The 25,815-nt window shown below is 47.2% G+C and overlaps 1 protein-coding gene across 9 annotated transcripts in view; it reads left to right on the forward strand.

Moving 5' to 3' along the window:
- The window catches only part of UVRAG (UV radiation resistance associated), a 300,947-nt gene that overhangs the window by 248,929 nt on the left and 26,203 nt on the right, over positions 1–25,815 (forward strand). For all 9 annotated transcript variants that reach the window (XM_068266640.1, XM_068266642.1, XM_068266636.1 and 6 more), the window contains 4 exons: positions 526–613; positions 3,433–3,493; positions 7,089–7,254; positions 24,682–24,760. In XM_068266640.1, coding sequence (XP_068122741.1) covers positions 526–613; positions 3,433–3,493; positions 7,089–7,254; positions 24,682–24,760 — 394 coding nt within the window. The remainder of the gene's footprint in view (positions 1–525; positions 614–3,432; positions 3,494–7,088; positions 7,255–24,681; positions 24,761–25,815) is intronic.

Consider the following 25,815-nt stretch of genomic DNA (forward strand, 5'->3'; position numbering starts at 1 on the left):
CTGTGCGGTCCGTCTCCATTGGGCAGACTCCGCCCTCCAGCAGCGTGCCCGTTCTTTCTCTGCGAGGAGGTAGACTCTGCCCTCCAGCAACGTGTGCGGTCCGTCTCCGTGGGGCAGACTCCACCCTCCAGCAACGGGTGCGGTCCTGCTCCGTGGGGCAGACTCCGCCCTCCAGCAGAGTGCGCGGTCCATCTCTGTGGGGCAGACTCCGCCCTCCAGCAGCATGTGCGGTTTGTCTCTGTGAGGCAGACTCTGCCCTCCAGCGGCGTGCGCGGTCCTGCTCCGTGGGGCAGACTCCGCCCTCCAGCAGCGTGCGCAGTCCGTCTCTGCAGTGCGCGGTCCATCTCTGTGGGGCAGACTCCGCCCTCCAGCAGCATGTGCGGTTTGTCTCTGTGAGGCAGACTCTGCCCTCCAGCGGCGTGCGCGGTCCGGCTCCGTGGGGCAGACTCCGCCCTCCAGCAGCTTGCGCGCGGTTCTGCTCCGTGACGCAGACTCCGCTCATTGACGGCTCTTTTTATTTTGCAGAGAATCATTCCTGAAGACCAACGCCCAGCTGACCATCCGCTGTCGGCAGCTGCTGTCTGAGCTCTCCTATATTTATCCCATTGATGTGGTGAGTGACGGGCAGAGACCTCCTGCTTAGTGAAGTAGATTTTGTATCTGAGTAGATGAAGGTGGCTGCACTGCTCCAGCTGTCTGCCCCTAACGGTATGACCAGTTTTCCCAAACGCTATCCAGTGATGTCGCTGAGCGCGCTATCAAGCGGTGCCACTGTGTGTGTCATCCAGCGATGTCGCTATGCAGCGTTGTCACTGCGTGCTATCCAGTGATGTCACAGTGTACGCTTGTGAATGCTCTGTGCATTCCACAAAGTATTAAAGTAACACCCAAGTTATAGAAACTCATTATTTTAATCCTGTCTTTTTTTCCTTCACTTATAATCAGTCGTGAAGAAATAATAATTGAAATTACTTCTCCTGCCCCTGGAAAGATAATGTCTAAGCCTCAGTTTAAATGACCTGCCAGAAGCCGTTTCTACATTTGGTTGTTAGAATGCCAGTCAGTCAGTGCTGGCCTCCCCAAGGCCAGTTCAAGCTACAGTGGGGCATTGGGGCAAATAGTAAATGGGGGGGTGGGGGGGGGGGAGGAAGAAGTGCTCTGGCCCTTCCCCAGCAGCAAATTCACCCTCCAGGTAGATTCTGCGTTTGTATTAGTATGCCACCGAGCTGGGCGCAGGGTGTGTTGAATAACAGCTCACCCTACTGCAGCTTAAAAAGAAACCATGCCCAAAAATTGAACTTCATCCCAATCAGTAGCTGATATCCCCTTTTACATGAGAAACCATTACCTTTTCACAAACAGATCATCTGGGGGGGGGGGGGGGGGGGGCAGTTGTGTTTCTGTATGGCTGATATTGGGGTGAAAAACCTCCCACGGTGTGATGTCAGGACCATGGTAAGGCCATCACACTAGGAACCTTGTTACCTTGTGGGAATTTTTTTTTCCAACTGCAAAAAAAGCTAGCAGCAGCTACTTACAGTGACCTGTAATTTCTGCGCAGAAATGAGTTTTTTATAGCTGTCTGTGTTATGGTTCCATAGAGGAGCTATCGTGTGTTAAGGAATTGTGCAATAAAGACATATATTTAATACAGGATGAAAAGGTGTCAATGGCTAATTTCGTGTACTACAAAATTCTTTAGTTTATTGTGCCTGCACCGAATCACTGTATATCTGATAACAGACGGTTGCACAATTGAGCAGCAGAGTCTACGGTAAAACAAAAATCTTATGCTCAGTGACATCACCTGCCAGCAGTAAAAATGTCACCATGTGATAAATCTCAGAATGTAAATCGGGGAGAGGAAAGATTTTACAATGGGCAAACACTGACTAAATCATTTATACATCGTTATTGTAAAAATGAAGCACTTTTTTAATACATTATTTTCACTGGAGTTCCTCTTTAAAGGATACCAGAGGTGACAAATAAATAAATTTTATAATAATAATAATTTCATAATAATAAATAAATACTATTCTTCTGAGTTGTAGCAACTCGGAGGGATATTTAATTCGGGGTCTGATCGCCAGAACCCCAAATTACATTTACCTGCCCCACACATTATAGCGGAGCTTCGTTTCGGCGCTGAAGAAACCTGCTTTGACTGAACCTGTCTTAAAGCGGACCTAAACTCTTGCACAGTAGACAATGAAAGCACATATACTGTAGTGCCTAATGCCTGGTACACACTGTTAAATTTCCCATCTGATTCCGATCAATTATCTGTTCTCTTCTATGGAAAATCGAACCGAGAATCTATCAGATATCAGATCAAACAAGTTGTAAATTATCTATCTTGCAGTAAATCTGCCAGAAAATCTCATTGTGTGTACCGAGCATAAGAAGCTCACTGTGTATCTTTTGAGCAATTCGCCTGTCCAGTTAGGCCTTATCAGTAAGTGTAAATCAAGGCTGTCAGCTGTATCTGAACTGTCCTGTGTATACACTGGAGGTTAACAATTTCTGTGCTTCCAGGATAGCAGGAAGTAAACACTGCAGGGGTTTTGTAAGATTTCTGTAAGTTGTAATAAATGTTTTTCTTTAAAGGTTATTATGCTGTTACTTTCCTTTTAGAGCAGAGAGTAAGGGTGCATACCCACATCAGACCACAGTGTTTGAAAAATGAAAGATCACAGACCAATTTTACCCCCTTCCATGTAGTATGAGAGCCATACCTACACAGTCTATTCTATTGAGCTGAACTCCCCATCAGATACAAATCTTTGCAAGATGCTGCACACAAAGATGCTGTACACACGCAAAAGATCAGTATCTGCAAAGGATCTGTTCCTGCAAAAATCCCTTCCTGCAAAATGCATTCATAGTCTATGATATCTGCAGATCCTCATACACACCTGGTTTAACTGACATTCATCTGCAGATCATTTGCGGATCAAATCCACCAGGATGGATTTTTAGATCTGCAAATGATTCAGATATGCAGATGAAGTCTGTTAAACAAGGTGTGTATGAGGATCTGCAGATATCATAGGCTATGAATGCATTTTGCAGGAACGGATCTTTTGCAGGAACAGATCTTTTGCAGATAATGATCTTTTAAATGTCTACAGCATCTGTGTGTGCAGCATCTTGCAAAGAGTTTTATCTGATGGGGAGTTCAACTCCATAGAAAAGACTGTAGGTATGGCTCTCATACTACATGGAAGGGGGTAAAATTGGTCTGATATCTTTCATTTATCTTTCAATTGTGTACACACCATAAGTTCTAAGTTTAGGTCTGCTTCAACCAACTTGAAAGGGCAAGTCAGGGGCCAACATTTAAACGCAATAGCCATTTCCTAATTTTGTGTTTATTGCTGCTTTTATTATTGACATTACCCCCCTAATTCTTTGCTCTCTCCCCCACAGCAAGACCAAAAGGACTATCTTATATGTGATGTGAAATTACCGAATTCAGAGGATTTTCAAGGTAACATTTGGGCTAATAGTTTTATGCAGCAAGTTTCCCCACCCAGCGTGTCCTCTTGTGGCAGCAAGTTTCCCCGCCCAGCGTGTCCTCTTGTGGCAGCAAGTTTCCCCGCCCAGCGTGTCCTCTTGTGGCAGCAAGTTTCCCCGCCCAGTGTGTCCTCTTGTGGCAGCAAGTTTCCCCGCCCAGCGTGTCCTCTTGTGGCAGCAAATTTCCCCGCCCAGTGTGTCCTCTTGTGGCAGCAAGTTTCCCCGCCCAGTGTGTCCTCCTGTGGCAGCAAGTTTCCCCGCCCAGTGTGTCCTCCTGTGGCAGCAAGTTTCCCCACCCAGTGTGTCCTCCTGTGGCAGCAAGTTTCCCCGCCCAGTGTGTCCTCCTGTGGCAGCAAGTTTCCCCGCCCAGTGTGTCCTCTTGTGGCAGCAAGTTTCCCCGCCCAGTGTGTCCTCTTGTGGCAGCAAGTTTCCCCGCCCAGTGTGTCCTCTTGTGGCAGCAAGTTTCCCCGCCCAGTGTGTTCTCTTGTGGCAGCAAGTTTCCCCGCCCAGTGTTTTTTTTCTCTTGTGGCAGCAAGTTTCCCCGCCCAGTGTGTCCTCCTGTGGCAGCAAGTTTCCCCGCCCAGTGTGTCCTCCTGTGGCAGCAAGTTTCCCCGCCCAGTGTGTCCTCCTGTGGCAGCAAGTTTCCCCGCCCAGTGTGTCCTCTTGTGGCAGCAAGTTTCCCCGCCCAGCGTGTCCTCTTGTGGCAGCAAGTTTCCCCGCCCAGCGTGTCCTCTTGTGGCAGCAAGTTTCCCCGCCCAGCGTGTCCTCTTGTGGCAGCAAGTTTCCCCGCCCAGCGTGTCCTCTTGTGGCAGCAAGTTTTCCCGCCCAGCGTGTCCTCTTGTGGCAGCAAGTTTCCCCGCCCAGCGTGTCCTCCTGTGGCAGCAAGTTTCCCCGCCCAGCGTGTCCTCTTGTGGCAGCAAGTTTCCCCGCCCAGCGTGTCCTCTTGTGGCAGCAAGTTTCCCCGCCCAGCGTGTCCTCTTGTGGCAGCAAGTTTCCCTGCCCAGCGTGTCCTCTTGTGGCAGCAAGTTTCCCCGCCCAGCGTGTCCTCTAGTGGCAGCAAGTTTCCCCGCCCAGCGTGTCCTCTTGTGGCAGCAAGTTTCCCCGCCCAGCGTGTCCTCTTGTGGCAGCAAGTTTCCCCGCCCAGCGTGTCCTCTTGTGGCAGCAAGTTTCCCCGCCCAGCGTGTCCTCTTGTGGCAGCAAGTTTCCCCGCCCAGCGTGTCCTCTTGTGGCAGCAAGTTTCCCCGCCCAGCGTGTCCTCTTGTGGCAGCAAGTTTCCCCGCCCAGCGTGTCCTCTTGTGGCAGCAAGTTTCCCCGCCCAGTGTGTCCTCTTGTGGCAGCAAGTTTCCCCGCTCAGAGTGTCCTCTTGTGGCAGCAAGTTTCCCCGCCCAGTGTGTCCTCCTGTGGCAGCAAGTTTCTCAGGCCAGAGTAATACATGTCAGAGAGAGAGCTTTATTCTCCTCCTCATGACTGATGGATTCTGCTGGCTGGACTGTGTTGCTTTTACTAATGGAACGGGCTTTTCTCTCATCAAAGCAGAGTGTGTCGGCAGTGTGATTAGTCATCATAGTTTGTATTGTTATTGTACAGGGTGTTCCAGAACAGCCTGCTTACATCCATTATTAATGACTGAGATAACTCAGCAGTTTTCCTCCCGTGTGTGCCTGTTCCTTGCTGAGCAGTGTAGAGCTGAGTAATGCAGCCTGGAGCATCTTGTAGTATGACTGTTAAAGTGAACCTCCAGACTAAAAATCTACTCAGCAGAACTGAAAAGGCTTGGTGTTTAACAGTTTCACAGCATCAGAACTTTGTTTTTCTTATAAAGCATCATTTTTAGCTACATTTTTAGCTAAGCTCCACCCATCAAAGAAAACTGCCCGGGCTTTTTTTCCCTGATGCTGTGCAAAGCATGATGGGATTTCCTATGTTGTTGTTCATGTTGCCTAGCAACGTGATCAGCACACAGGACAGTTGGAACTGTGTCTCATGCTCCTGTCACCTTCAACCAAAAAGATGGCTTCCATCATGAAATCAAACATTAGCCTTTTATTTTAAAACAGGGTGGGTAAGAGATTATATTACCTATCTATTTTAATTAACATAACTAATGTAACTTAATGACAGTATGTTTGTTTAGGCTGAAGTTCCTCTTTAAGGTTCCCATACATCTATTGACTTGGCGGACGATTGACCATCCGATTCAATAATCATCGATTGAGATGGTCGATCGTCCTCCAAGTCTCTAGGTAATTATTGAATCAGATGAAAATCGGTGTTGCCATGTGCATGCCTGATGGATGATGCGACCAATTTCGGGCCCAAGCATGTTGATCACACATGCTGCAAGATGTCAGACCGTTGTGGCCGATCGGGTACGTCTGTAATGGCGAGTGATGAAACCCCCCGATGCTGTTCCCCCAGTGTATAAATGTACATGTAAGTGTGTATTTATACATTACCTGTGCTGTGCTGTGTTGCGGTGCCCGTCCGTCTTCCGAATCCACCCCTCTTCCATTAGCCCCATACATGCCACTGGCGCATAGCATGCGGCAAGTGTGTGACATCACACATGCCACGCCGTGTATAGAGCTAATGGAAGAGCGACTGATGTAAAGGGGAAATTCAACCTAAACAAACATACTGTCATTAAGTTATATTAGTTATGATAATTAAAATAGATAGGTAATATAATCTCTTACCCACCCTGTTTTAAAAGAACAGGCAAATGTTTGTGATTTCATGGGGGCAGCCATCTTTTTCATGGGGGAAGCCATCTTTTTGGTTGAAAAGAGGTGACAGGGAGCATGAGAGACAGTTTCAACTGTCCTGTGTCCTGATCACCCCTCCCAGCTGCACCCGCTAGGCTTCAAATTCAACATTTAAAAAAAAATTTTTGCACCAAAACTGCAGAAGGAGAACAGGATCATCAGAAATCCCATCATGCTTTGCACAGCATCAGGGGAAAAATGCCCGGGCAGTTTTCTTCTGTGCAGCTAAAAATGAGGCTTGGGTAAGAAAAACAAAGTTTTGAAGCTTTGAAACTGTTTTAAGAAACACCAAGCCTTTTCAGTGCTGCTGCGTAGATTTTTAGTCTGGAGGTTCACTATAGAAGATGGACGAGCACCACGACACAGGTCAAGTAATGTACACATGCACATATTACATACACATTTATGCACTAGGGGAACAGCGCAGGACGCAACGGACTCGGCCGATTCCTGAGATATGTCATGCTTAAATCTATAAGGAATCTGCCTCCTGTGTATGGGCAGCTGATTCGGTCACAGAGAGATTTGTCTCTTGGTTGAATCTGCCGATAATCGCCTGACGTATGGCTTCCTATAGGTTTGCCTCCCTGGGAGGGTTTTCTGCACTGTAACCCCCTGGCAAACAGCTGATGATATACATAAAATACGGTTCATGTGAATTGTTTATAATTCCATCCACATTCTCATGGTATTGTTTTAAAAAGTAAATATGGCCGTGTCCATATTTGTCAGTTCGTGTGTGCTTTAAACAGAATGGTAGAACACAGTCATTGTTTATGAATCCCTTGTTTTCTCTTTGTGCAGCAAAGGATGATGGGAGTGTTGCCGTAGCGCTGGGTTATACAGCGCACTTGGTGTCTATGATCTCCTTCTTCCTCCATGTACCGCTGAGATACCCTATCCTACACAAGGGCTCCAGATCTGCCATCAAAGACAACATCAACGATAAGCTGACGGAGAAGGAGAGAGAGTAAGTGGGGCTCTGTGGAGACTTATTGTGACGTTTTTACACCCAATGTCTGTGGGTTCATTTTTTTTAGTGTACATGTAGCGAAAAAACTGACGCAAAGGGTTGCTCTCCTCAATAGAGAGAAGCCTCTGGGTAAACCAGTGGCTTCCACTAGTCTGGTCCAGTGCTGTCTTCCCGAAAAGCCTTTGTCTATGGCTCGCGCAGTAGCATGGCCCCGATCGGGCTCAGCTTTTTCTGCCAAAGCACAAGCAGGTCCGTGCTACTGTATAGGCAAAGTGTGGCCGTGCTCATTCTCGCACAGGAGCATGGGAACGATCTTCCGGGAGTCCCATCACAGGCTCTGTGGTCAGGAGGACATAGGAAGCCTCTGGAAGATCCAAAGACTTCCCTCTACCGAGGTAAGTAAAAAAAAACCACAGAATCCAGGCTCCTCGCATCGAGCTAGAATTTATAATCATCCAATAGGGTGGTGCTAAAGAGGGTGTGGCAAATAAAACTGCAACGTCTGTTAATCCTCTGCACACTCGCAGGCAAATGCTCCTGCAAAATCTTTCATAAATCAATTGTGCAGGAACCAATGCTATCCCTACAGCTAGGATACAGTGCACCTGAACTCTTGCACAGGACAGAAGGAAAACAGACATTTTTGTTTTTAGAGAGAAGAGCCTGTCTAATTCTCCCTCATCTGTAAATAATCACAAGTGTAATTTGAGCTCTCGGCTGTGTCAGTACAAACATTTGGCAGACACAGCTGCTGCTAATATGGATGGTTAACCCTATGTCTGCTTCCATGAAAGTAGGAAGTAGATACACTGCAGATTTATTGCGGGTGTTCTGCAAGCTGTAATAAAGAAATGTTTGTTTTTATTTAAAGGTTATTATGCTGTTGCTTATTTTCAAGAGCAGAGAGGAAGTCCTGAGTTCAGGTCCACTTTAAAAGCTTGGGTCTGTTACAAAATAATTTAATCTCTTGTGTAGTCACATACACCGCATGCCATAGTTTCCCCATTGTTTGTATGTGTCCTAACTCTGGCCCTGTAACATGCATAGTGCAAACATGCAAGCATTCAGTGCACCGAGTCTATTCGGGCACTAGGAGCACGTAGCCTAACCTTATCCCCTTGGACAGACAGTGCATTTAAGTAATCCCCCAAGGCAGCTACCAACATACATCCATATGTACCATGCACACGTTAAAGGGAACCTGAGGTGGGCGTTGTGGAGAGTCTTTATACTTGGGGCTTCCTCCAGCTTCATTAAGTGAGTGGGTTTCCTCGCTGTCCTATCCATCCGGACGTTCTGTTGACTAGTAAATCCTCCCAGTGATCTGGCCGGCCTCGCTTGCACCCTATGTCATGCTCCCACAGCTGGGGTAGTTCTGCGTCTGCGCGGTAATACTGTTCAGGCACAGAACACTCCCGGGTATCGGAAAGTGGCCGCGCATGTGCAGAAACGCACAACTGGCTGCATTACGGGGGGGGGGGGGGGGGGGTTCCTAGAGGACAGCGAGGGACCCCGTGCACCTTATGGAGCTGCAGGAAGCTCATGGTACGTATAAATAACCCCACAACGCCTATCTCGGGTACACTTTACATATTGAAAAGGGCTGGAGACTATAAGTAGTGATCTGTAACCTGGGCATCTTCTACCCCTTTACTCATACTGCTGATTTTAGTGTAATTTTAGGTAAAAAAAAAAGAAAAGAAAAGAAACCCTCTCTGGTGGCGGTTTTCTCTGCTGGGGTCCCGTGAAGGAATGTGCGTGGCCTTGGCTGCGGGGACTAACTGTATAGCTAATCCCATGCAGTCATATTGTTTACTCAGGCAGTACAGGTTCTCATTAATAAATACAGGATGTCCTGGATTTATTAAAAATACATTCTTGTTGCTTTGGGCATCCAGTTGCAATAATCTGATAAGACTTTAGCGAGAGTTGCACACTTTTACCACGATTGGCTGTTTTTAATGGCAGGTTTGCCAGTCACTAATGCTCTCCAATGTTCTGCAATGCCGTCCAACTCGTAAGAGCCTCAATAATTCAACCCAACATGCACTGTCAGTATTTAAAGAGAATCTGTACTCTAAAATTCTTACAATAAAAAGCATACCATTCTATTCATTATGTTCTCCTGGGCCCCTCTGTGCTGTTTCTGCCACTCACTGCTGCAATCCTGGCTTGTCATTGCCAGTTTTAGGCAACGTTTACAAACAAAAAACATGGCTGCTAACCAGCATGTGATAGGCTGAGAGAAGCTCAGTCTGCAACTCATACAGAGCCTGGAGGGGGCGTGGAGAGGGTGTCTATAACGTCTACCTATCACAGCAGAGCAGCGCATTCCTGCCTGAGCCGACAAAGCTGACAAAGGAAAGCAGATTAGATTATATAACAGAGATAATACAGCCACTGTGCAACTAGGAAAGGCTGCATGCAGTAAGACAGACCACATTAGAACAGGTATAGGATCTTGTAGGATTGAAGAAATAAGGCTGAAAATGTTGTAGTCTCTTTAATCTAATTTATGCATATTATGTGGAATAGATCGTAGCTTGCAATGCGCAACATTTTGTGAGTCGCAAATAAACCCTTTTTATGTAATTATTTTTTATTGCTGGATTTGAAAAAACGGCACCGTGTCAATGTCAGATGTTGCTTTAAGCCTGGTACACACTGCCAATTTTGATAGGTCTATAACTGTCCAATTTTACCAACTCCGTTTAGTATGAGAGTTTGCCGACACAAATCTTCTCATAATATTCAAAATCTGTTGGCCCTCACACTGCATGGAGGTGGAAAAGTTGGCCAATCACAATGTGAAATGTGTGCCTGGCTTTAGGCTGAATATCAGTCTCTGAACTCCCCATTCTCCTCCCCCTAACCTGCCATCACTCACATGAGGTAACATTGGAGGGGCGCCAGCCAGTTTTTCTCAGAGAACATAGAGCTGACCCCGCCCACCTTGTCTGTGCTTCTGAGAGGTTAACCCTTTGTGGCCAGCACTACAGCTCGGCCTCATCATCCGTTCTGGTCTACTTCCTCTCTGCTCAGTGTGTAATGAAGCATTTACCCTTCTCACATCTTCCTCGGTGTAAAAATATCTTTATATTGCTGTATATTTATATGTAGCACCACCCTCCCAGTGATGCTTAGCCTAGGCGCTTTAGCTATGCATAATTCTCCTCCCAGAGTATTCTAGGAGACCAGGTATGTTTTGTACTGGCTTCGGAACTCTCAGTAACCAAACATTTTGCAGAGCTGCACCTGACAGGACTTAACAAGGTCATCATCTGTGATAATTTCAGAATGTAAATCGGGGTGAGCAAATGGGAAGGAGGGGCCTAGACTTCTTCTTTCTTCCTGCTCCACTGTCTCTGACTAATCAGACCTTCAGATCAGCGCGGAAGCAGTGACAGCCTGGACTTGCCTCTTCCACCTTCTCTCTGTTGCTCCTGCTACAGCCACTAGGTGGCCCAGCTTTCCTCTTGGTCCTCGGCATGTCACATGGCTTTGACTTGCAGAAAAACTGTTATTTAGAGGAAGGCAGAGGACACCTAGTGGCTGCAGCAGAAGCAGCAGCAGAGAAGGTGGAAGAGGTAACTCCAGGCTGTCACTGCTTCTGCGCTGATCTGTAGGTCTGACTCAGCCAGGGGAGCACTGGAGGAGGGTAACCTGGTATAGGAGTTGGAAGTCTTAGCCCCTCCTTCTCGTCAGGCATGGGGATCTGAATGTAGGAAGGAGGACCCCTAAAAGTTTCCCAGGGGCTCCCTTGAGACGTAGTTACGCCCCTGTGCAGGAGGCTAATGTTGATTGGCTGAGATGCTCTTGTGTACGGAATATTTTATGACTGAGGTCTGAGCTGACTGTTGGGCACAGGTTTTTGTCCGTTGGGTGTGGTATCTGTACAAGCGGGACATGTGAACGGGTAGCATTATTATTATTTAGTATTAATATGGTGCCGACATCTTCCGCAGTGCTGTACAGAGTATATTGTCTTGTCTCTTAAAGAGAACCTGAGAAGCGTCTTAGGTTCCATACTTGCCTGGGGCTCGTCACCCGCAGTGCTGCATGAAAGCCTGACAGAGTCTCTCTTCATTGCGCATGCCCGGCCAGGCATGCTCTCCCGTCATGCTCCCGACCCTGGGAGCGCTCTGCGCCTGCGCAGTGGTACTGCACAATCACAGATCGCTCCCAGCCAGGGGGAGCGTGCCAGCCAGCTCATGCGCTTCGAAGCGCAACTCGGCCAGGCTTTCGGCCATCATTGCGGGTGACAGGAGCCACCCAGAAAGACCTCGAGGGACGAGCGGCCTCAAAGAAGCCCCAGGCAAGTATGGAACCTGAGGCGCTTCTCATCTCTGGTACACTTAAATTGTCCCTCAGAGGAGCTCACAATCTAATCCCTACCATAGTTATGTCTATGTACTGTATGTATCGTGTAGTGTATGTATCGTAGTCTAGGGTCAATTTAGGGGGGAGCAAATTAACCTATCTTTATTTTTTGGATGTGGGAAGAAAACTGAGTGCCTGGAGGAAACCCACGTAGACATAGGAAGAACATACAAACTCCTTGCACTTAATGCCCTGGCTGGGATGTAAACTAGTGCTGCAAAGCAAGACTGCTAACCACTACACCACCTGCCCAATGTAGGAGGGGGCACACAACTCACTCAGCTATCATTCCCCTATTGTGTATGAAGCAGAGAGAAATAAGAAAAGGGGATACATGACAGGGACTGCAAGCCAGATAACTAGATATTAAGGTGTTAGGGGTGTTGGGGGCCCTGTGGCCCTCTTAGTCTAATAGCAATCAGTGTGTGACGGCTGGGGTGGGAGGGATGGAGGGGCGCACTTTGGTGTCTCAGCCTTGGCTGCTGGAGGATCTTGTCCCGGCTCTGCAGTAAAGCTCTGTGTACAGGTACTTGTTAGACTCTGACCGTTGTATTCGGGGAGCTGGGCTCCAGCAATGAGGGCCTTTAGCCTACTAACGCAGTTGGGTCTGGACACAAGTGGGCTCAATGAATGCCTTCTCTTCTGCGCTATTCTCGGTTCCGCTCTTCTCTTTTCAGTGCATTGGTGACACCGTACCGCTTTCTCATGCCTTTCAGCTTAAAGCCTGGCCCCCGATTTAGAAATACCTCCAACTTTTAATGATCTTTTTTTATCGAAGAACTTCATAAGCTTTTTTCCACGGCTGGAAAACCTCGCAGCCACATAAATCCACCAGCTTGTAAACATACTCGCCTGTGTTTTTTCTACCGCATATCGAGTTCTGACCGGCGCACCCCCTTCCTCGCAAAAAAAAATTACCGAAAGTGAAAACCGTTCTGCCAAACTATGAAAATTGCCTCACTCTCCATGATTTGATAATTGCTTTAATATGTGAATGGTTGAGTGATGTATTCGCAGCGCAGCACTTAGAGTAAGGAGGCAAGCAGCTGGAAATAGGTATAGGGTTAGATTTACGGGCCTGTAGGCCTCGCACTGAACGTTCCCGATCCGCCTCGCGCTGCCATTAAACCGGGCCGGAGAGTGAGAACTTCGCAAGTGCCGGGTTTATGCGGCGTTCTTGTGGGAAGGCCGGACGTTTATTGCCCCATATACTCTCTTCTCCCCTAAATGAAGTTTCTGTAATTTCTTTTGGTATGCCTCACAAATTTAATTGGTCCGTTTAGTGTACGACCTCCAGATGTTAATAGAGTCCCGGAATGCAGGTGCCATTAAGACGTGAAAAGTTGGAGTGAAGAAAGTGGCGTGACGTACGCAGCAGAGATGGGGCGATTGTTCAGCATTTAGATACTAATTCCAGACCTGGCATGAAATGGAGCCTCTGGTAGAATAGTAAATAGAGACCGAAATTAGCATCTAGGTGTCAAGTGAGGCTACTCTAGCCTAGAGCTCTGATTGTAAAGATGTGGCCACTGTGACCTGAACTGAAACTGCTGACCAAGTATTCAGCCTACTGGTGCACTTATGCGGAAAATCACTTGAAGTGGCGCCCTATTCAGTGCTGCAATATACTTTTAACCTGCTGTTGTTTAACCCAAGGTATGTATGGTACAAGTAGTCCTCAGTTAATGAATGAGATAAGGACTCTAGGTTCCTTCATAACCGGAATCCTTTCTTAAGTCGTAACGCTGTGCCATCTTTTTCCCCTGTACCTTCTCTGTCTCCTTTGTTCCGCTGCCTCCACTGTGTCCCCCTGTGCCACCTCTGCCTCCACTGTGTCCCTCTGTGCCACCTCTGCCTCCACTGTGCCACCTCTGCCTCCGCTGTGTCCCTCTGTGCCACCTCTGCCTCCGCTGTATCCCTCTGTGCCACATCTGCCTCCACTGAACCACTTCTGCCTCCACTGTGTCCCTCTGTGCCGCCTCTGCCTCCACGGTGACCCTCTGTGCCACCTCTGCCTCCACTGTGCCACCTCTGCCTCCACTGTGACCCTCTGTGCCGCCTCTGCCTCCACGGTGTCCCTCTGTGCCGCCTCTGCCTCCCCTGTGTCCCTCTGTGCCACCTCTGCCTCCACTGTGCCACCTCTGCCTTCACTGTGACCCTCTGTGCCACCTCTGCCTTCACTGTGTCCCTCTGTGCCACCTCTGCCTCCACTGTGTCCCTCTGTGCCACCTCTGCCTCCACTGTGCCACCTCTGCCACCACTGTGACCCTCTGTGCCGCCTCTGCCTCCACTGTGTCCCCCTGTGCCACCTCTGCCTCCACTGTGCCACCTCTGCCTCCACTGTGTCCCTCTGTGCCACCTCTGCCTCCGCTGTGTCCCTCTGTGCCACATCTGCCTCCATTGTGCCACTTCTGCCTCCACGATGTCCCTCTGTGCCACCTCTGCCTTCACTGTGACCCTCTGTGCCACCTCTGCCTTCACTGTGTCCCTCTGTGCCACCTCTGCCTCCACTGTGCCACCTCTGCCTCCACTGTGCCACCTCTGCCTCCACTGTGTCCCTCTGTGCCACCTCTGCCTCCGCTGTGTCCCTCTGTGCCACATCTGCCTCCACTGTGCCACTTCTGCCTCCAAGATGTCCCTCTGTGCTGCATCTGCCTCCACGGTGTCCCTCTGTGCTGCATCTGCCTCGACTGTGTCCCCCTCTGTGCCACCTCTGCCTCCACTGTGTCCCTCTGTGCCACCTCTGCCTCCACTGTGTCCCTCTGTGCCACCTCTGCCTCCACTGTGTCCCTCTATGCCACCTCTGCCTCCACTGTGCCACCTCTGCCTCCACTGTGTCCCTCTGTGCCACCTCTGCCTCCACTGTGTCCCTCTGTGCCACCTCTGCCTCCACTGTGTCCCTCTGTGCCACCTCTGCCTCCACTGTGTCCCTCTGTGCCACCTCTGCCTCCACTGTGTCCCCCTGTGCCACCTCTGCCTCCACTGTGCCACCTCTGCCTCCACTGTGTCCCCCTGTGCCGCCTCTGCCTCCACTGTGTCCCCCTGTGCCACCTCTGCCTCCACTGTGTCCCCCTGTGCCGCCTCTGCCTCCACTGTGTCCCCCTGTGCCACCTCTGCCTCCACTGTGCCCCTCTGTGCCACCTCTGCCTCCGCTGTGTCCCTCTGTGCCACCTCTGCCTCCGCTGTGTCCCTCTGTGCCACCTCTGCCTCCGCTGTGTCCCTCTGTGCCACCTCTGCCTCCACTGTGTCACTTCTGCCTCCACTGTGTCCCCCTGTGCCACCTCTGCCTCCACGGTGACCCTCTGTGCCACCTCTGCCTCCACTGTGCCACCTCTGCCTCCACTGTGCCACCTCTGCCTCCACTGTGCCACCTCTGCCTCCACTGTGTCCCTCTGTGCCACCTCTGCCTCCGCTGTGTCCCTCTGTGCCACCTCTGCTTCCGCTGTGTCCCTCTGTGCCACCTCTGCCTCCACTGTGCCACCTCTGCCTCCACTGTGCCACCTCTGCCTCCTCTGTGCCACCTCTGCCTCCACTGTGTCCCTCTGTGCCACCTCTGCCTCCGCTGTGTCCCTCTGTGCCACCTCTGCTTCCGCTGTGTCCCTCTGTGCCACATCTGCCTCCACTGTGCCACTTCTGCCTCCACTGTGTCCCTCTGTGCCACCTCTGCCTCCACTGTGCCACCTCTGCCCCCACTGTGTCCCTCTGTGCTGCATCTGCCTCCACTGTGTCCCTCTATGCCATTTCTGCCTCCACTGTGCCACCTCTGCCTCCACTGTGCCACCTCTGCCTCCACTGTGTCAGACCAGGCTAGATGAACAGAGGACAGATTCAATTGTGGCTGAGTAGAAGCTTGTTAGAAGTTTTTGGGCCATACCCAACTTCCTCAGTTGGCGGAGGAAGAATAGTCTCTGCTGGGCTTTCCTCTGGGTGAAGGCAGTGTTGGCCTTCCACCTCAGGTCGTTGGAGATGGTTGTGTCCAGGAGATGAGCAGAGGGAACTCTTGCAACCTCCGTGCCGTCAATATGGATTGGGGGTGCGGACACACTTCCAAAAGTCAAGATACTGTTTCCCTTAAAGTAAGACATGCATTGAGAATAAACCCTAGCAGGAATTCCTAGCATGCTTGAAATATAAGACCTCCCCGAATATAAGCCCTAGCAGCAGCCCACACGACACCAGCAAGTCACAATCGATACAAAGCCTGGATACAAGAAAGCAGCAGTATAATGTGAGTTCTACAGTCCTGTATGTATGTCAGGCAATGTGTGTTTTTGTTGGAGCCAGCCCTCCTGATCTGTCGTGATAAGCATTAGCAGCACTTCACCTCTTCACTTTTTTCCCAGGACATACAGCTTATCCTGTCATAGCTCTAGGGGGAACCTGAGAGTTCTCTGCCTGTAAGAAATAGACTCTTAGCCACATGATCAGCAGAATCAATTTCTTGTGAGAGCCAGTATATGCAAACCACAAGCTCTGTGCATGCTGCTTGTGTTTCAGCATGGCATGCAGTATATACATTTTGTATAGGAAAACTACCAGTGTTTCACCCACAAAATAAGACCTCTGAAAATAGGCCCTAGCACCTCTTTTGGAGCAAAATTAATATGGCAATGTCTTATTTTCAGGGAAACGCGGTATGTATACATAACTCAGAACTCGCTATACGGTAAAGTGGACCGCAACAAAATGTCATTTTACAGAGCTACATATCATTTTTCTTGGATTTTTTTTATTTGCTTTTCTCAAACTGCAAGGTATTTTTTAAAATAATTTTTGGGGATTGTTCCTGCTGAATCAAATTTAGCATTTTCATGACGTTCGTATCTGCAGCTCGTTGCTAAGTCAGGCATTCTTAAAGAAAACCTGTACTGAAAATTAAGTCAAAATAAGCATACACAAGTGATACTTACCTTCCATGTAGTCTACTCCTCAGTGTCTTTCTCCTGTCCCGCGTCCTGTTTGTTCACTGTGATCAAGGGAATTTTCCGTCCTCCATTTTGAAAATGGCCATTACCCATAACGGCTTTCTGGTCAGCACACAGTTAAACTGTAACATCGCCCACTTGAGCCATAGGGAAACATGGACATTACCTGGTACATCAGTTTTCCTCTCAGTTATAACTGACAGCAACTGATATTTTACTGACAGCAACTGATATATTTCAGATCTGACAAAATATTGTCAGAACTGGAAGGGATCATTGTCAGAAGCAAATGGTGAGCTTCTGAGAGGAACTGATGGCAAGGTAACTATGTAATGTTCATTTGAAGTTACCTTATGTGTTTATTTTAAATATTTTTACTCAGTACAGGTTCTCTTTAAGTCGGAGGTTACCTGTTTAAGCGATCAGGGCTTGTACAGAGGATCGCCTTAGAGCATGTGTGGTCATTTCTGGTGCCATAGGGAATATTTGTGAGTACGTATTACAGCGCTGCCTGTTGAATTAGGCCCCAGGTCGTACCGATAGTGAAAATATTGGTAATGTAATATTACTGATATTTTACTATTGACTTTCACCGGTCACCTATTCTAACAATCCTCCCTCCTGATGCCTGCAATACAATTTGCAGAACATTTGCATTCAAGATTGACACTGTTATTAACTTTTAAATAAATAATAATGTCGGCATGAATACAAATGTTCTGCGTATGCAGGTTGGAGGCATTAGGAGGGAGCAATATTAGTGTTAGAATAGGGGACCAGTGTAAGTCAATAGCAAAATATCATAATATGGGCAGCACATTGGTGGTGTAGTGGTTAGCAGTCTCACCTTGCAGTGCTGGGCCCCCGGTTCAAATCCCAGCCTGCGCAGAGTTTCTATGTTCACCCTGTGTCTGTGTGGGTTTCCTCTGTGCACTCTAGTTTCCTCTCACATCCCAAAAACATACAGATAACTTAACTGGCTTCCCGCTAAAATTGGCTCCAGACTACGACACTACACGATACCTACATAGACCTATGACTATGGTAGGGACTGGATTGTGATCCCCACTAAGACAGTTAAGTGACAAGACAATATATTCTGTACAGTGCTGTGGAAGATGTCAGCGCTATATACATACTAAATAACACAGATTATAATAATTATAGTAATATTACATTACCAATATTTTCCCCATTACCAATATCACCCGACATCTAATTCAACAGGCAGCACTGTAATATGTAATCAGCAATATGCCCTTTGAAATGTCACCAGATATTAAAGAGACTCTGTAACAAAAAAAGGTCCCCTGGGGGATACTTACCTTGGGAGGGGGAAGCCTCAGGGTCCCAATGAGGCTTCCCCCACCCCTGTAGCTGCAGGCAGTCCAGTCCTGGCTCCCCCGAAGTCTCCAGCAATCCAGGCTTGACAAGGCTGATAAGCGCTGATTTATTTACCTTTGCTGGCTCCAGTGGGGGCGCTGTTGCGGCTCTCAGCACGGAGATAGGCGGAAATAGCTGATCTCTGTCTGGTCCGCTCTACTATGCAGGCGCAGGAGACTTGCTCCTGCGCAGAAGAGCGGCCCGACAGCGATTGGGTATTTCCGCCTATCTCCGTGCGGAGAGCCGATCCTGCGCTGGAGCCGGGAAGGTAAAAATTTACATCCCCGCCGCTCGGGGAGCTTTATCGCCGCCACCGTAGGACACAGGAGGACGGGGGAAGCATCGATAACACCCAGAGGCTTCCCCCTACCGAGGTGAGTGCCCCCAGGGGAGGTTTTTGTAGTTACAGGTGTTCTTTAAATCAGAATTCGTTTTACCCGCCAAGCATGACTGGGTTGCACCCGGAATTGGGTTTGGCATATACACAGCTTAAAAACGGTAAGAGACAGATAAAAAAAAAAAAGGTAGATGGACGCACAATATACAGCAGAAGTAACACAATGTACAGCCGTGTGCAGTAATACAGTAGCCAAACGACGATAGCGGCGGTCGGCCTCCCAAAATCTCTATGGGGGAGGGGAGGGGTGGGGCAATGTGAAGTGAGTTCAAGAGGTTGACAGCTGGGGGGGGGGAAACTATTCATATGCCCTGAGGTCTTGGTGGAGATTGCCAGATGGGAGCCGCCTGAGGAAGCGGTGGCCCCGGGTGTGCGGGATTGGTGGTGATCTTCAGCGCGCTGGATTGAAGGCTGGTGTTATAGAGGAGGTGCAGGGGGGAGGAGTTTCCCTATGATCCTCTCCGCTGACATGATGACCCTCTGAAGTTTGTGTCTGCCGCTGGCAGAGGAGCCGGCGTACCAGACCAAGATGGAGGAGCAGAAGACAGACTCTGGGGTGCTAATGAAGCTGACATTACTAGCACCCCATGTGCCATGCTTGTTAGACAACTCCAGCAGTTAGAAATAAGAAAACCTTCTAGATATGGTTTGGTGGGGGGGGGGGGGGGGGGGGCGGTACAAGGCTTTCAGGCTTGTGGCGTGCGCAGAATTTAGTCCTTTAGTCGTCTGTTAGCGATGCTTAATCAAGCATGTGCGTTTCATCAAAAGAGGAAAAAAAAAATCTTTCCCTAAAATGATTAATTATTGTGGAAATGACTGGCTGTGTATAGACTCTTCAAAGCCCCGTGTTTTTATTAAAGCTATCGTATTATGCTTGGCTGGGAGCGCCAAGCTTTTCTCTCTCCCGTTCCCTCTAAAATCCTTTTTTCTTTACAAATATCTGAGCGAGCCAACGTGACTTGGGCTTGATATCCGTCCAGAATGTTTGAACTTCCATTTGAGTGATTACAACAGGCAATTGAAATTCCAAATTTTAGTCAACAAAAAAAAAAATCTGCGGTAATAACGTTCTTTTCAACATACTTTGCAAATGAGTGATTTATATTTCCCAGTTTGTTTTCTAAACTCATGAATTCTGATGCATTATAAGCTATACCTAATAGACATTCCATTCCTTTCTATATGGCTAGTTATATGTATGCTCTAAACTTGCATGTTTGTAAAGACAAGACAAATAACATTTATTGTTACTCTTTTCTCCTGGAAGACTCAAAGCACCAGAGCTGCAGCCACTAGCATGCGCTCTGTAGGCAGTCAATGTGTTTGGGAGTCTTGTCCAAGGTCTCCTTACTGAATAGGCAAACTCACCTTTTCACTCTGGCCTACTAACCCCCTCCCCCCCCACTAGTGCTCTAAACCCGCAGCTGGACTCTGGTCCTCTACCTCTCGTGTCCCTACCTCTCCCTCTAGATTGTAAGCCTTTGGGCAGGGTCCGCCTCCTTATGTCTCCTACCTGATCATGCACTTCCATTACCGTACACCCATCCTATGGATCTGAGTAAGCACAACTTGCCTAATCTCCATGCTCCCCTCCAGTGACTGACTAAGCATTACCTTGTACTCATACTGTGCTGCGTGATCTGGTTTGCATGTATTCCTGTATTGTCTTATTGCTGTATGTCACCCCTAAATATTGACTGTAACCTAAACTAATGTCCAGCGCTGCGTAATATGTTGGCGTATTATAAATATAAAATAAAAATAGGTGCTGGCTTACTGAACAGGAAGAGATGAGATTTGGTCTCCTGTGTCAGAGGTGGGCGTTCGTATGTCGGGGCGAACACAGTGAATCCAGTGCAGGAGACTTGGGCGCAGCCGCCACCACCATAGACCGTAATAGGAATTACGGCTATAGCAGCACAGGAAGTAACTTCGGCACAAATCAGAAGGCGGAGCTGAAGTTACTTTTAAAGAGACTCCGTAACAAAAATTGCATCCTGTTTTTTATCATCCTACAAGTTCCAAAAGCTATTCTAATGTGTTCTGGCTTACTGCAGCACTTTCTGCTATCAGTCTCTAATAAATCAATGTATCTTTCCCTTGTCAGACTTGTCAGCCTGTGTCTGGAAGGCTGCCAAGCTCTTCAGTGTTGTGGTTCTGCTATGAATTCCCCCTTCCAGGCCCCTCTATGCACACTGCCTGTGTATTATTTAGATTAGAGCAGCTTCTCTCATCTTTTACAAGCTGGATAAATCGTCCTCTGAGCTGGCTGGGCTTTCACATACTGAAGAATTACAGACAAGGGCAAAGCTGTTTGCAGGAGAAAAAAGAGCACTTTGCATGAGAACTGCAGGGAGAAAGAAACACACAAATGATCTCTTGAGATTCAAAAGGAAGGGTGTATACAGCCTGCTTGTGTATGGATGTATTTTCTATGTGTGGACATACAGTACATCAACCTACTTCCTGTTTTGGTGGCCATTTTGTTTGTTTATAAACAAACTTTTTAAAACTGTTTTTAACCACTTTTAATGCGGCGAGGAGCGGCGAAATTGTGACAGAGGGTAATAGGAGATGTCCCCTAACGCACTGGTATGTTTACTTTTGTGCGATTTTAACAATACAGATTCACTTTAAAGCACAATAAGTCTATGGTGGTGGCGGCTGCACCCCAAGTCTCCTGCGCTGGATTCACTGTAACAAGAAAAGAGACAATCGAGAGCCCCCAATAGTGTATTATTGTTGTATAATGGACATAAATGAATGGTCAATTAGAATTATACTCACAAGTCTGGATTGCTGAATGAAGGCAACCACTTCAATTGCAGACGAGGAGATTAGACCTGTCCTCACTCAGGTTAAAAAGTCGCTCTCTGTAGATAGAAAAAAGAGGGTGTCAACACCCATCCACCAGGTGGATTGAATTGTAATATAGTATACAGCCAATAGAGAAAAAGTAGTACCAATTAAAATCAATAAAAGGTATGGGTGGTAAGGGTGGGCTTACCCGCCCAACAACAAGCACAAGCACTGAACAATTTGCAACGAGTTTCGCGGGTCCCAAGCCCGCTTCCTCAGGCAAAAAAATTTTTTACAGGCCGGAGCAACAGTGTCCTTGTGTAGACGAGTGTGGCGCCTTTTGCAAATTGTTTTTATTGGGAGTATTATTAAATTTACATTTTTGTATCATACTTGAATCAGTGCTTGTGTTTGTTGTTGGGCGGGTAAGCCCACCCTTACCACCCACACCCTTTTATTGATTTTAATTGGTACTACTTTTACTCTATTGGCGCCTCTGTATGCTATATTACAGCTGGATTCACTGTGTTCGCCCCGACATACGTACGCCCACTTCTGACACAGGAGACCAAATCTCATCTCTTCCTGTTCAGTAAGCCAGCACCTATTTTTATTTATTATATTTATAATGCACCAACATATTACGCTGCGCCGGACATGCAGGGACTTTCTCCCAATTTTTTGGGGAGAAAAGGTGCATCTTATGTACAGAAAAATACGGTATTACAAAGGCATCCGCTGAAAAAGTCCAACCTGGCCAATGTAGGGAATGTCCGCTGGAGAGGTTCTGACCCAAAGCCATCGGATAAAACCTTTTCAGAGTGAAGGCTTATTCTCTTTTGGACCTTTCCCTTCCTCCTCAAGTGGCAACATCCTACAGTATTCTTCAGCGCTCTGTTGTGGCAGAAAGATTAAAGTGAACCAGAGACGAAGCACCCTCATGTATTTTATCATATATATCAGTGGGAACATTAGAGAAGATACCTTCCCTGCTCTTTGTTTCATCCTTCACTGCTCAACCTGCTTGTTTTCAGCCCTGATAAAAATCCCCAACTGAGAATTCAGTCTGGCTTTGCTCAGGAATCATTATAGCGCAGTCTGTCTTCTCTGATGTCTTTTCAAGCCCAGGCCTGCCCCCTTCTGGCTCTGCTATAATGACTCAGCTATAATGATTCCTGAGCAAAGCCAGACTGAATGCTTAGTCAGGGATTTTATCAGGATTGATAACAAGCAGGCTGAGCAGTGAAGGATGAAACAGAGAGCAGGGTAGGTGTTTTCTCTAATGTTCCCACTGATGTATCTGGTAAAATACATGAGGGTGCTTCGTCTCTGGTTCTCTTTAAGCTCGGCCATTGTGCTCTCATGTCTTTAGCTCGCCAATTCTTCCTGCAGCGATGGGGTCTGACGTGCTGTGATCACCCCTGGAGTCACAGAAGTTTTCATTGTGCTCAGATGTCAGCATCGTTCTCTGTGAGAGACAACTTTCCGTCTCCGTTTAATCGCAGGCATTCTAAAACTTCTCTCAGTAATGAGTAGCTTGGCAGCTCCCATCTCCCTGGCTGCTCTAACAATAGGCCACATTCATCATCTCACGGATGGGCCAAGCTTCACCAGATTGTTAACATTCACATGCTTTCTCTCTCGCCTTGAATGAATTATCTGCAAAGAAAAAAAATCATTTGTTGGTGGACAGGCAAATTGCTGATTAGTGGAGAAATGGCGGAATGCAAGCCACATGTTTTATGCACAATTACATGCAGCTGAGAGCCGTTAGAAGAGGTCTAGCTGTTGCTGTGGGGTTGGCTTAGAGTCCGGTTTGCGGGACAGGTGGCTGAGAGCACAGGAGGCCCGACCCAATTTACTCTCAAGTTTTCTCGTACCAATAAAATACATTTTAAAGGGACTCCGAGCAGTGCAGAAACTATGGAAAGATGCACATCATTTTAAAGCTCTCTTTCTCCTCTTTCCATTGATATATAAACCGCCGCCCTACGACTTTTAGTTTTCGCTATTTTCGCGATTGAAATTGCAGCGGCCGCGATTTCAATCGCGAAAATAAAGAAAACTAAAGGGCGTAGAGTGACGGTTTAGGTGTCGCCAGAAAGAGGAGAAAGAGAGCTTTAAAATGATATCCATCTTTCCATAGTTACTTGTATTACACAGGACGACACTTTCCCCAGTGTCAGCAGCTCCATTCAGCAGAAAAAGTCGGCCTGTGTAATACAATGTAACTATGGAAAGATGGATATCATTTTAAAGCTCTCTTTCTCCTCTTTCTGGCGACACCTAAAGCGTTGCCCTACGCCTTTTAGTTTTCTTTATTTTCGCGATTGAAATCGCGGCCGCGGCAATTTCAATCGCGAAAATAGCGAAAACTAAAAGGCGTAGGGCAGCGGTTTATATATCATTGGAAAGAGGAGAAAAACAAAAACTGGAAAGAGGAGAAAGAGAGCTTTAAAATGATATGCATCTTTCCATAGTTTCTGCACTGCTCGGAGTCCCTGTAAAGAGAGACTGTAACCAAGGACTGAACTTCATTCCAATCAGTAGCTGATACCCCCTTTTCCATGAGGAAATCTTTACCTTTTCTCAAATAGATCATCCTCTTGTCTGTGTGGCTGAGATTGTGGTGAAACCCCTCCCACAGTGTGATGTCAGGGACCATGGTCCTGACAGTTTGCGGTCTGTGAACCCTGTTGCATTGTGAGAAATGGCTTTTTCCAATTGCCAAGTAAGCAGTATCTCCCTCTGTGCATAGAACTCTCAGTAACGAACATTCCGTACAGATCACCTGGCAGAACTAAAGATGTCACCACCAGGGATACATTTCAGGGGGAAGATTTTACAATGAGCAAACACTGACAAATAGTCTATCCATTAACATTGTAAAAAAAAAAACCTGAAACAAGCATATGGCTAATCCAGCAAAACCTGAGTCAGCTGAGTGAGAGTACCTGATATACATAAATACATAGACATATGACTATAGTATGGATTAGATTGTGAGCTCCTCTGAGGGACAGTTAGTGACAAGACAATATACTCTGTACAGCGCTGCGTAATATGTTGGCGCTATATAAATACTGAAATAAATAAAATAAATACAATTTAATACTCTGGGTTCCTCCATCCCCACATATTTCCAGTCAGAACTCCTTTAGAGGTAATAGTTTTACCCAAAACTTGATCTAGGGCAGCCACCATCCAGCATCTGACAGGACCTGGAACGCCAAGTGGGGATGGTTTTATTCCCCGCAAGCCTATATCTGGTGGTTGCAGAAATCTGCAACCCATCCTTAAGTATAATATACTGTATACTTACAATTGCTCCCAAACTAATGGCACTGCACCATTGTGCTTCTGGCCTCTCTCTGCTCACCACCAAAGTGTTCCAGGAGTAAGAACTTACTGCGTGAAACCATGAAACCTTTCTAAATGCATCGTACTTGCCAGTAAAAACCAAAGATTGTGTCATTTCCTTCCTGTGGACAGACTGTAAAGGCCAGATTCATTATTTCTGTTTCTGTGTTTGTTTTCTAGGTTTCCTTTATACCCAAAAGGAGGTGAAAAGCTGCAGTTTGACTACGGAGTCTACCTTCTCAACAAAAACATAGCTCAGGTATGTGATCCCCTAGTGATCAGTCTGTAAGGCCGCTTCAAGTACTTGCTGCACCAGATGCAGTATAATCAGCCCTGGGAAACTTCATCTGAAGTCTCAGGGCCGCGGAAATTAGTCTATGCAGCCGCCTGCTCCTGCAAACGCAGTTCCCATTCATAAATCTAAGTCCCTGAATCCATGAACGCTGGCATCTATTAGAGGCCTGCGTCATTGTATCTTTCGGCTGTTACACTGCCACGCATTATTTCCGATTCACGTGAATCCATACGCAAATGGGAAATAATGACTGAGGACATCTTGTGGCCAAATAGTAAAACTACATCACAACACATTTTGTTTAATAAAAATACCTACTTACATCTAAAATTAACAATTTCCCTCCCATACTCCCCCATAGTACCCACATTTTTTTATATATACGTATATAAAAAAAAATACATAAATAGTTGCCTTAGGGACTGAACTTTTTTAATAGGTATGTCGAGGGGCTATATAACTTTTTTTTTTAATTTTTTAATTTGCGGACTTATAAATGGTGATGGACGCAAAAAAAATAAAATAAAATATGGGCACCATACATTGTACTAGGGAAATATTTTAAACGTTGCAATAACCGGGACAAATGGGCAAATAAAATGTGTGGGTTTTAGCCACAGTAGAACGGTTTATAATGGCCGAAACTGAGAAATTATTTTTTTCTTATTATTCCAATTAAAATGTGTTTAGAATAAAATAATTCTTAGCATAATGTACCTCCGCAAACACTAGTGCACATGACAGGCCGGGGCCCCGAGCACTGCCACTACTCGGGACCCCAGATGTAACACAACAAGGGGGCCCAGGCAAGCACTGGAGCTGTCCCCACCAGGAACCTGCCCCCACCACTCCTTCAACTTATCAGACGCCAAAGAAAATGCTCACTGACAGCACTCTGCCACTTATGTAGTCTGCAGACTGCTTGTCAGCCAATAGGAAGTGCAAATACATTACACCTAGTCTGCAATACTTAATTAAGCAGAGGCTGTGCAATACAGCCAATAGCTGGAGAGGGCTTC

This window comes from Hyperolius riggenbachi, chromosome 2 (genome assembly GCF_040937935.1).
Source record: "Hyperolius riggenbachi isolate aHypRig1 chromosome 2, aHypRig1.pri, whole genome shotgun sequence".
NCBI classification, from domain to species: Eukaryota; Metazoa; Chordata; class Amphibia; order Anura; family Hyperoliidae; genus Hyperolius; species Hyperolius riggenbachi.